Consider the following 12,184-nt stretch of genomic DNA (forward strand, 5'->3'; position numbering starts at 1 on the left):
AAAACCATAACCGTTTGACTTCTCTTGATAACAGACATCTTATAGTTTTTTGGTTTTTTTAGGGGCCTTAAGTATAACTAAATTTGGGTTTTTCAACATTGGGCCCAGGGCGGTTGCCCCACCTGCCCTGCCTTAGATACGGGCCTGATGATGATAACCAAGAGTACAAGAAGAAATTTTTTTACTGTTAGTCTTATGAAGAGCCATTAGGACGAAAAGAAAAGTGATGCATTTAAATTAAAACTCTTTTTAAAAAAAGTGATGTATGTAATAAAAAAATGGAGGAATTAGGACCTGTTCTAATAGACTGAAATCAGTTGAGCTGAACTGAAAATAAACGTATGAGAACAAACCCTTAGTAAGGTTATAATAGTAAAATTGATTAATTTTTTATGTAAAAATACATTTGCAAGTCAAAGAAAATTGGCTAGTTTTTTTTTTTTTTTTTTTTTTTTTTTTTTTTTTTTTTTAATCATGTAAAATTACATTTGCGAGTCAAAGAAGTACAGAGCAAAACATCGTACTAATAAATCAGTTCATCGTCATTTCATTGCTATTAGAGCTTCCACAAGACCAACAACAATTTAAAGGATCATATTCTTCAAAAGTATATTTTAAATACGTAGTATATACAACTAATACAAGGCAGAAGGCAGAACAAATGACCAAACCAGTGTTCTCCCCCAAACCTCCACAAATTCCCTTCAAAGTGTGAAGAGTGAAAGGAGTGTCCTTTCAAGCTAAGCCTCTCTATCTCCCGCTCCCCAACCCACACACACACACACATACACACACACACACACAATTGACAAAGGTTGGGAGAGACACCGATGCTAACAGAACTAAGGTTTCAACTAGTTACGAGCACAACAAAGGATGAGCAGCATAAATGACAAGAAATACAAGTAAGTACAAGGATTGTTTCACATTTGCTACTACCTAAAACACCTAGCTTTAGATTTGCTACCGTTTAATTTTTTTTTTTTTTTACTTTGCTACCGCCTAAATTAGAGTTTGTTAGATATCACTACCACTTAACGGAATCCGTTAGGATTTCCGTTAAGTTTCTTAAGTTTATTAAAAAAAAAAAAAAAAAAACCCAGCCACCCCACTGCCACCGACCCCCATCCCCTCAACTGCCAGTCTGCCACCCTCCCCCCTGCCGGCGGCCGGCGCCAAAAGATTCGGCTGGCGGCGACCTCACCCCCTCCCTTTTCCCCACCCACTAAGCCAACCCCCCTCCCTATCCCTCACCCACTAAGCCAACCCCACCACCCACGAAGCCGTCCCCCACCGAAATCAGCCCCCCTCCCCGTTACCCCACCGGAATCGAACCCTAAACCCGAAACCACCCCTAACCCTAAACCTGAAGCCACCCAAATGAATTGAGGGTTTGCGAATTAAGGGTTTGCGAATTTGGTGGTTTAGGGTTTGTGAATCGGGGGTTTACGAATGTGGTGGCTGTGGTGGTGTTGCAGGCTTCTACGAAATGGTGGCTGCAAATTGAGGAGGGATTGCGAAATTGGTGGCGGAGCTGGTGTTGTGGGTGGGTGCGAATTGGTGGCTGCTGGAGGTAACGGGGAGGGGGGCTGAATTTGGTGGTGGTTGGCTTCGGTGGGTGGGGGAAAGGGAGTGGGGGTTGGCTTCGTGGTGGGGGAAAGGGAGGGGGTTAGCTTCGTGGGTGGGGGAAAGGGAGGTGGGGTCGCCGGCGTCGGCCGTTGTTTTGGGCATCGGCCGCAGGCAAGGGGGAGGGGTGGCAGTTGAGGGGAGGGGGTGGTAGTGGGGTGGCTGGACGGTGGTTCGGCCCCACTGACGGAAATTGTAACGGTGTAAGGCATGGGGTAGTAATTTCTAACAAACTCTGTTTAGGGTGGTAGCAAAGTTAAATTTTTTTTTTAAAACGGTAGCAAATCTGAAGTGAGGTGTTTTAGGTGGTAGCAAATGTGAAAAAAATCCTAAGTACAATCTATAGAGTGTGATATGGTGTATCTTAAATTCCAACTAGAGCTGTTCATGGACGGGTCAGCCCGCTAAACCCGCCCAACCCGGCCTGCAAAATAAGCGGGCTTGGACAACCATTTTGAAAAAAATTGTTAATTTGGGCGGGCTAGGCCCGGCCCGTTAATATAAATGGGCGAACACGGACAAGACAATATGTACCGTGGGCTAGCCCGCCCGACCCATTTATTTTAAAAAAAGTAATAGTTTAATGATTTTTTAGTTAGTTGATTATATAGTATATTTTAGAAAATAAATACAAAGAGACTATATTGGACTCTAACCTATTATTAGCTACAACTATTTATTTCAATTTTATATTTAATTATTATACTTGTATTAAATAAGTTCATTCTTTCCTTTTTTTCACTAACATTTGTCACAAGTTAAATATGTTTTTTTCTAGTATCATTAGTGATCAAGAAATTTTTAAGATAACTAAATCGAAATAATATTAACATATGTAAATGATAAAAAAAATAAAAAATAATTAGTGTTAAATATATGTAAAACAAATATTTTAGGCCCGTGAGCCCGCGGGCAAGCCCGGCCTGTTAATAGTGCGGGCTTGGACAATTTATCAAGCCCGTATAAAAGGGCTCGGGTTAGCTACAATTAGCCCGTTGGACAAAAAAAGAAGTATAGGCCCAGCCCGTTTCCCGTCCAAGCCCACAAACGATCACCTCTAATTCCAACCATGTCACCAAAAATCCTTGATAAAATGACTTTGAAATCTTGTGAGAGGGGAAAGGGAAGGGCAGACCCTATTTTTCTAAAATGAAAAAATTCTACAAACAAGGAAAGACAAATGAGAAAAAAGTACGCAAAAGAAAGAGATTACATTATTTAAAAGCTAATCATAATTCATAATGTATATGAAGCAATTCTTTCAAACCTCTGTAGTCTGTACAAAAGGGTTCCATAAAGGAAAAAAAACCATACTGGAATATTTGTCTGGTCAAAGCAAAATCAATCAATAAATCAACAGATGAAACGATCCAAAGATCAAAACTTGAATGTAACTCAGGTATCATCAACTTGAGAATGGAACACAAAGCTCGGAAATGTAATTGTAATTTCCCTGCCAAAAACAAATAAGAACATCAGGAAATTTTTTTTAAAAAAAATGACAATTCTGCTATCCAGCAATCAAAATTGAAAATTTTCTTTCCTTGAAGTTAAGGGACCATCATAGATTCATAGTATTATGATTTATGAGTCTAGCAATTGAGTGGACTTACTGCAAATATTGAAGGGTCATGTTCTTCAGCAGTGAAGGATGTCGGTAGACAAGGGTTCTCCATTCTTCTTTGTCAATCTTACCATCTTGTTTGGTATCTGTTTCAGCAAAGGTCTGCACGACGAATCATGAATTAGTTATAGTCCCAACAAGTCAAAGACTAAAGTCCACACAGACTTCTTTAAGCACATAAATTTGTCACCTAATTTATAAAGGGGTAAAAGGAAAAATTGTTTAGTTGTAAATAGTTTCCCAAGGGTGGAAAACATTTCGGTTAACACATTGTTCACAAGAGATTACACCTTCCTCTACTCCTCCCTTCCATCCCTTTGTTTCCACTTCCCTTCTATCAAGGAATTAAACAAAGGAAAATGAAATTTAAACCTGATTTATTTTGATTCTATCCTTGATAAATACACAACAGCCTAACCTAAATGACAACAGAACAATATTTTAAAAGTACCTAAAAACCAAAATTTTTAAGAAAAAAGAGGGAGAGAGGGGTTGATGTCGCACCTTGGTGATGATTTCTTCAATAACATGGTCTGCAAGATTCATACCAGTTTCAGCTAATGTAGCCACAACCATTTGCTTCACCTGTATAAAAAACATGTTTGCAAGAACGCTCAGAGGAGACACATCAAGAATAACATTTGCCTAGAAAACAGTAGCAAGGGTAAGCCAGCAAATTTCAATATTTGATGATGCAAAATCAACAAGAGTATTGGGGATGGTTTCTGAATAATTATACTGATATTCTGTCACAAAATGTGAGTAGAAAATACCACCATGATAGGACATAATGATTGAAATAAGAACTACTACAACATGGACTTTTGCGATATGATAAGTTTAATAATAGATGTCACCATAGATAGTATGGTATCCAATTGAGGAACTTTTCACAAATATCCTTCCTTCCAAAAAGAAAGCATCATTTTTTATCAGGCTAAGTTTCAGTAAATTCAAGAGATTTCAATGATGTTATTGACTGCTGGATATGGATGGCTAACATTCAGTTTGATCGGAGTCAAGAGTAACATCATTCTTCTTAAAGCAACATTGCATAGGTGGAAGGGAATCATAGACCTTCAAGCAATTTAACTAAGTTGATAGAGGAGAATCTTGTCAGAGTGTTTAAGCATTTAGTCACCAACTGGACAATTGGAACTGAAGTACTAAGCGGTTTGCATTATGCACGTTTTGGAAAAAGGAAAAAAAAAAATCAAGCTTGATTGTTCAAGGAAAATGCTCTTAACTACATAAGGATCACAATAATTTCAATTAGCATTAACGGCCATGACTGAAAGGGACTAAGAGCAAGGTCTGGCAGGACCAGATTGAAATCATCATTAAATGGCTCACATGACCAAAGTGTACCAAGTAACTAGGGTACCGTAGGGAGTCTAGGGACCAGAAGCAACCCTAATTTTCTCGGACTTGGCAGGTGACAGACTGGTATGTAATGGTCCCAGCCCTTGGGAATTGGCCCTTGTCATCAACCTCAGCCAATTCAAGAAACTTGGCTCTTTTATTCACTACTATCAGCAAAAAAGTTTCATACTTGTACAGCAAAACCATACTTTGAGTTCTTTATTCTACCCTTTTTTATTTATTTTTTTCTTATTGGGGAGTGAAGTCGGGAAACTGAAGATGTAGGGAGTTCTGTCGGGGAAAGCTCTAAGGGAATGTTTGGTTCAAGTAATTGAGTTGGAGATAAGCAGACTCAGGTATAAGGTATGAGTTTAGAAGCTTTAAAAAAAAAAAAGGTACGAGTTTAGAATGGATAAAACCTATACCTTGTACTTGTTTAACAAAATATTAATTTTCATACCCATATCTCAAACCCACAAGATATAGGATTTATAAAACCAGTGGGAGGTGGCCAGGTGGGTATGGCTTATACTACACCTTTAGGTACAAATAAAGCCAAAGGAGTGTTAAATTGAGTGCAGCAATGTCACTTATTTATTTGATTTTACTTGTGCTCCTTATCAAGGGCTCAAGAATTGGTTCCTCTTAAAGTAAAGTAAAAAAAATACAGACCAGCTTTGATCAACATATACTTAGGACATCATGCTAATTGAAACCTAACATAGATCTTTCAACATTTATATCTCTCTCCTACCTGGGTCACCTTTTTCACCTAGGGAGAATGCCTAGATGCCTAATCCATTCATATTTTCAAGCCAATCGCTGTTCCACGCATAAATAAGCTACGAACAACTCCTATTGTAGCATGAGTTTAATGAACTAATGAATGAATGCCATATTGTCATGCTTTTGGGGTGGGGGTGAAGGGGATGGGATGGGATGGGGGGGCGGAGGAGTAACACATAAGTTTTTATTATGCATTAATCAACAGCCCATATTCAGCACGTCAGTATTTAGTAATCAATGACAAAAAAGATGGAATTACAACTCACCTGCTCCCTCTCAATGTAACCTTGTTGCTTGAGATCATAAAGCTTAAAAGAAACTGCGAAAAATGGGTAAGATTGTGTTATTAGAATCACACAAGAAAATCTATTGATGTATGGAAATGCACAACAAGGATTCACCCCCTACTCTCCACAATTTTTGCTCTTAATTAAGAGCACAAAAAAAATCGAAGTTCAAAATAAAATGATTATGAAACATACGCATTATAAGTATTAATAATATGAACATATGCATTAAAAATGTGAATATATGCATTATAGAAAATGAACATATGCATTCAAAATATGAACATATGCATTGGTTTCCTGACACCGACCATATGAATTTCAGAAAGTGAACATATGCAATAAAAAACTAGCCTTCTGTGCAATGCACGGCTTGTTCATAGAAAATTGCATTGAGAGATGAGTGAGGAAATACCAATAAATAATTATGAGTGTAATATGTAAATGAAAACATAACCAAAAAAATAAAAATTTTGGGACTTTAATTTGAAATGAGACTCAATAGAAAGAAAATGGAGGGACTAAAATCAAAGAGAGAAAATAAAAAGGTTGAATTAAAGAGAGCGCATGAAGATAAAGTGTTTAATGAAAGAGTTAAGAAAAATTGTATAATTAAAAAAATGTAAAACGACATGTGACACATTGAGTTAAAGAAGAAGATAGGAAAGTGTAATAGAATGATGACATATGGCAATTCATAATAATAAGAACAATAACAATACATAATGAAAAAAAGAAGAAGCTGAAGAGAGCCAATGGGAAAGAAAACTATCATTATAATGCTATAAAATAGGATGGCAATGGACATGACAAATCTATAACCATCTGATGACATGCTTTCAGAAAATTAGATCCCTAGATTGGTGGTGTTCATAATAAATAAGAACAAATAACCAGAAAAAATAAAATATACATATTTAAAATAAAATAAAAAAAATAAAAATAAATAAAAAAAGAAGCAGAAGAGAGCCAATGGGAAAGAAAAGTATCATTATAATGCTATAAAATAGGATGGCAACGGACATGACATATCTATAACCAGCTGATGACATGCTTTCAGAAAGTTAGATCCCTAGATTGGTGGTGTTGCAAAGCAAAACTAAGATCTACAGCTTTTGACCTTCAGGCTTACTACCCTCAGAATTCTCTAATTTAGAATTGGAAGGACAACAAATTATCAACCAGATAAAGAGAGACAGAGACATACAATCGATTTTTTGTTCGATGGGAGCTTGTGGATGGAATACAGAGAGTCCACGAGCGAACTCCTCAAAGCCTAAAACTCCATTATGCTTAGTATCAAACAAGTCAAAGACCTGCAAAAAAAAAAAAATGGTTGCCATAACCGAGAACCCTAAGAGATGTATCATCAAATTATGCTCAGAAAAATTAGAAATTGGCAAGCAAAGAAAAAGTATTCAATCCTCATGCGGCTAGACATTGGAGAGGACGCATTTAGATAAGAAAGAGTGTTCCACAGTTCATGGTTAGGAAGTATTTAACTTTCATGCAAGGGCACCTTCAGTTTTACCCAGAGGACTTACCCTATCAGCAAACAAGCTCTCCCTTCTATTGGTCCTAAACAAGGCCAATTGAAACTCTTCCTGCAAAGTACAAAATAAAATTGGACTCATTCTCATTACGCCAGGTTAACAGGAAAAAAAAAAATAAATAAATAAAGCCAATATGTCTCCCACTATATTCTTTCCATCATGATTCATGAGACATCTTGATTTATATCTACTCCCTCCGTCCCTTAATTACGTCCCCGTTTGAGTTTTTTACGGGAATTAAGGAAATTGGAAATTCCTCAAATCCCATGATATCAAGTACAATTGTGCATGTGGGGTTGAAGAGAAAGAAAACGAGAGAGAAAAAGAAAAGTTGGTCAAAAAATAATGAAGAGAGAAAGAAAAAAAAGTGTGATTGGGATTTGATGTCAAAAGGCATCAATAGTACAAAAGAAAAGAAAAAAGACGCCACCTCAGCAAAATTAAGGGAGATAGGTGGAATTAAATAAGTTTTACTAGGGAAATATTGTCAAAAAGTACAACCTTTAAATAAAAAGATTCACATAAAAGCAAAACATTTTGAGCTCTCCTAAAAGGAAAACAGGCGCGTAATTAAGAGACGGAAGGAGTACCTTTTTGTTTTTAGTGACATTATTTGACACGTTTTTCATTATACTCATCATGCAAGACAGTTAAGAAGTTTTTAAACAAACTCATAAATAGGAATGAGAAATTTTGTATTATTGGTGACTGTAGAGTGAGCATTAATTATAACTCTGCCAGATTTACATATTTTAATTAATCCAGAAACAGTTTTACATATTGAATAGCAAAGACTAACAAATGAAATATAGCCTTCAAAAAAAGGGTGTGCAAACCTTTTGGATGAGGCCGTCATCAATCACAGCACTGCTGATTCGTTTAAAAAGCTCATAAAGTGCCTCTATCTCACTCACACTAACTGCATTGGAGAAGTTAACTCAATTAAGGAGATGTTATACCAGATCATATATCAGAGCACAGTGTGGTATAGTATACAGTAGTAACTAGACAGTGCACAGCCTTTTAATCATATAAATTTTATACACTTCATTTTTTTATTTATCCTAAATATTCATTTTCCAAGGATTTTAAGGTATGACTAAATATTTGGATACTGTATTTGCAAGTGAATACTACTGAATAAAGATCACAGAAGCTTAACTTATAAACCATTCAGAGTGCGGTTGAATATGTTAATGATTCACAAACTAAAGGCACAGGTCAATTGTTTCTTACAGACAGTCTCCCTCGCTAGACGCTCAGGATCTTCAAGACCTCGCGGCGGTTTAGTACCATCAATTTCACAGCACCGCAAAATGGAAAGAAATAAATGCTGAATTCCATCTATACACTGCACCATGATAATTGCTGTAGATCAAAAGTCTCCATACCTGTTGGATTTAGCCAAAGGTTTAAGTAGTTTGAATTATACTGGTATAAAATTTAAACCAGAAAAAAAAACATATACAACCTGTTTGGTGGGCAGTAATAAATTAAGATAAAGATAAAGATGATAAACAGTACGCTGTTTTGAAATAAAATCCCATGTCAAAATTGTCAATGTCCACGGTAAAAAATTTCCTAAATATCCCTAACTACTCAATATTACGTCTAAGGTAGTAATGAATGGTAATAGAAATTCATGAAGAAAAGAGTTAATAAAGGAAGGACAAACATCGCCATGAAAATCAGCATGAGACATACCATACAAAATAACATAAAAATTCTATTCCTTTACCATCATTTAGAAGCATCGACCAAAGATCTGTTCGCTATATACTATAACGCACCTGTTTACCATTTCCAAATATTGCTGCTAGCTTCAGTTGAATAAGATATTACACTGTGGAGCTCTCCAACTGATCTGTTCCAAAAATCAACCACAAGTTTATCAACCACACCAAATAGACAGTAAAAAAGAAGACGCCCAAAGAATAGCACTTTTACTAAAGTAAGCTCTAACTTCACAGTAAGTTAAAGCATGCCTTTTATAACTACACTTTGTTTACAGAGTAAAAAAAACATCTTGACTGATTTTCCTCCCTCAAGCATACTTCTGCCTCACAAAAAAAAAAAAAAAATCTACATCACAAAAAACAATCTTGTCAAAAGATATTGCTAGCGATATTGGCATAGGATGAAAATCTCAGCCTACGAGGGGTGGATACCAGTGGACTAAACGGTTCTAGTACCACAGATAGATGCAGTACGTTAGGTTACTCCAAAACAAGGAGGGGATTTAAATCATTCTCTTATATTTACAAACAGATTACTTATAGAAATGATGGACACTTGTACTCTTTTAATCATAACTTCTCCAAAACTATCCCCAAGCCCTAGTAGGAAATCTTTAGATGAACAAGCAAACGTAATCATGGTGGACTCGAACAATCTCTCTGGCACTACAATCTACGGAAAGGAACATAAGCCTGAACAAAAGCCCAAGGAGTCTTTGTTGTATAGAATTGTGTTTCTTTTCATTTTAAGGTACTTCTCTTTGAAAGGATCTAGGATTAGGTTTTTCTACTACTTAACATGATTTGTATATCATATTCATGCACTAGCTCGTAGCTCCTTTATGATGTATTTAATACCTGAATTTCAATCATATTCATGCACTAGCTCGTAGCTCCTTTATGATGTATTTAATACCTGAATTTCAATCATATTCATGCACAAGCGTGTTTCTATTAGGTATTGACCCAGGTTTCCATAAAATATGAAGATTTCAAATATCTAGTTACCAAAATATGACTTGCAATTGCAACAGTCCAACTCCTCCTCCCACTTTCGTCCTCCAACGTACATACCTGATCTCATAGAATATTTTACCCCTGCCTGCAACCTATATATCAACTTGCTAAACCTTCCTACAGATAACCTCCATTTTCTCCTTTCCTCTACTAAACCTTGGCTGGAAACAGGCGCCCACACCAAATCTGATATCAAAATTCCATAATTGAACTCATAATGCATACAAGCAATTCAACGGGGATTGAATTACAACATTAAAAACTATTAAATCCAAATTCTGATATTTTAATCGGAGCTTTCAACCCAAAAGCAATCTAAGAAGACTACAATTACATAATTCCGAATAGCTTCTTGTCACCACCCCGCCCCCTTCCCCCAGCAAAAGTGAAATGAAATCATATCCGATAATCATAATCAACACCCCAATGCCAACATTTCTACTTCCACAAAAAAAAAAAAAAATCTAACTTTTAAAAGGTGGCATTCAACACACTCACTCAATCCATATCTCCTGATAAACCACAATCTTCTACTACTCTTTTATCATTGTAGTGTATCAAGCATCAATGCCACAACATATAAGTATCCTACCTCCGGCCAAAACGTGAATATATCCCAACACACCAACCGGAAAAGCCGAAACCTTAACTCTTTCATACTTTTCTTGCTGGTGTCTATACTCTTAATCACACACAACAAATTTGCATACATTGATACATATATATAAAAAAAAACAAATAAATAATTAAAATAAGGATTAAAAAAATAATCTGAATTTCTGACAACGGATACCACTCTCTTTGTCATTCAATTCATGAATCATTGCAACAGAAAACAATGCTCGCTTTCTTATTGATTATTTTTCAGAAAAGAAAATCACTTGCAGAATTGATTCAATCAACTAACGACAAAAGCAGAAGAGAAAAAAAAAAACAACCAGAATTCCAGAAATCTCTAATTAACATAATCAAGATCTAATCTTTACACAATTCAGATAAAAATTTAAGAACTGAATGATTGGATAAAAACCCACAAACAAAAAAATCATCAAAATTCAATCTTTCTTACAAAAAACCAACAATTTTGATCTCACAACAAATTCCCAGAACTTCAAATAAATCCTTCAATCTGTAAAAATTCAATCAATCCAGAAAAAACAACAGCAATTTAAAGAAACAGAAAAATCTCACCTTCCGATGATGAAGCAGCAGAGTCTCGAAGACAGGTAGGAGAGAGAAAGGGAAGAGAGAGAGAGAGAGAGAGAGAGAGAGAGAGAGAGAGAGGGAGGGGCACAACAACAGAGACAGACAGCTAAGTAGAGAGAGACAGAGAAGATGGTAGTGATTTTTTTTTTTTTTTTTTTTTTTTTGGGAATAAAAAATAGGGTATTGCTTGAGCTTGACTGAGTTGGGTTTTATACTGTTGATTTGGTATGAATCAGGGTTAGGTTTGGAGGGCCGGCAGTTGTACGAAGGGGTGTACTACTGTACAATTTTGGAGGATCCCGATTGAGGTTGGATTCTTGGTGGTTATAGACATTAATAGCGAATGTGTTGTGACAAATTGTTGATGTAGGATATAAATAGTTTTTATATCGTTATCCGTAATTACGGCGAGAATAACTAATGCCGTTTTAAATATTGATTAGTTTGTTTTTGTGGTAATAATTATTTGTCATGTATTTTTAGTGGTTTGAAGTTGAGTCATTGTAAGCAATAAGCATGATGGACTTGTGTAGCTATACAATTGATACAGTTAGTGGGGATTAAAACGACGTGGTCAAGAGACATTGGTGTGATGAACTACTTGTAATCTGGTTATGGTGCAATTTAGCAATTACATATAAATCTCATGCAAGATCATGTCACTAAATTATCGAGTAATTAATGTCTTATGAATTTGTTTATTAAATTGATCAACGAATTTCAATTGCATATTGATCATGTTTGCAATACTAGCAACATCTCTAAATGTTAGCAGCGACAATAACTTAAATGTATCTTTGAACTTTGTTGTACATGTATGTTTAAGATATATATGTAGCATAAGAGATATGATTAGAGAACTAGCTTACATGCTCGTCCTAATATAATCTTAAAATGTGTATTTGTTAAGATAATTGATTACAAGTTCACTTTAGATTTCAAATCATTCATTGATCTTTTTTATTACATGTGCAGATGTTTCATTAT

At 35.7% G+C, this 12,184-nt stretch overlaps 1 protein-coding gene across 1 annotated transcript; it reads right to left on the bottom strand.

Moving 5' to 3' along the window:
- Positions 1-2,818: 2,818 nt before the first annotated feature.
- Positions 2,819-11,333, bottom strand: LOC110707030 (calcineurin B-like protein 2). Its single transcript, XM_021885049.1, has 10 exons — positions 11,183-11,333; positions 9,029-9,102; positions 8,475-8,629; positions 8,075-8,157; positions 7,230-7,289; positions 6,893-7,001; positions 5,665-5,717; positions 3,755-3,835; positions 3,240-3,352; positions 2,819-3,079 (listed from the first exon to the last, which is right to left on the bottom strand). The coding sequence occupies exons 3-10, from the start codon at positions 8,596-8,598 to the stop codon at positions 3,022-3,024; spliced, it is 681 nt and encodes a 226-aa protein (XP_021740741.1). The 5' UTR covers positions 8,599-8,629; positions 9,029-9,102; positions 11,183-11,333; the 3' UTR covers positions 2,819-3,021.
- Between the last annotated feature and the right edge of the window lie 851 nt (positions 11,334-12,184).

Source organism: Chenopodium quinoa, unplaced genomic scaffold, assembly GCF_001683475.1.
Source record: "Chenopodium quinoa cultivar QQ74 unplaced genomic scaffold, ASM168347v1, whole genome shotgun sequence".
NCBI classification, from domain to species: Eukaryota; Viridiplantae; Streptophyta; class Magnoliopsida; order Caryophyllales; family Amaranthaceae; genus Chenopodium; species Chenopodium quinoa.

Bases quoted from the DNA above. Each gene is read 5' to 3' on its own strand.
- LOC110707030 (XM_021885049.1), bottom strand. From the start codon at position 8,598: ATGGTGCAGTGTATAGATGGAATTCAGCATTTATTTCTTTCCATTTTG. The intron at 7,290-8,074 runs GTTTGCACACCC...TGTACTTTGCAG, and splicing joins ATGACGGCCTCATCCAAAAG to GAAGAGTTTCAATTGGCCTT. The intron at 3,836-5,664 runs GTGAGTTGTAAT...TTTTTTATACAG, and splicing joins GTTACATTGAGAGGGAGCAG to GTGAAGCAAATGGTTGTGGC.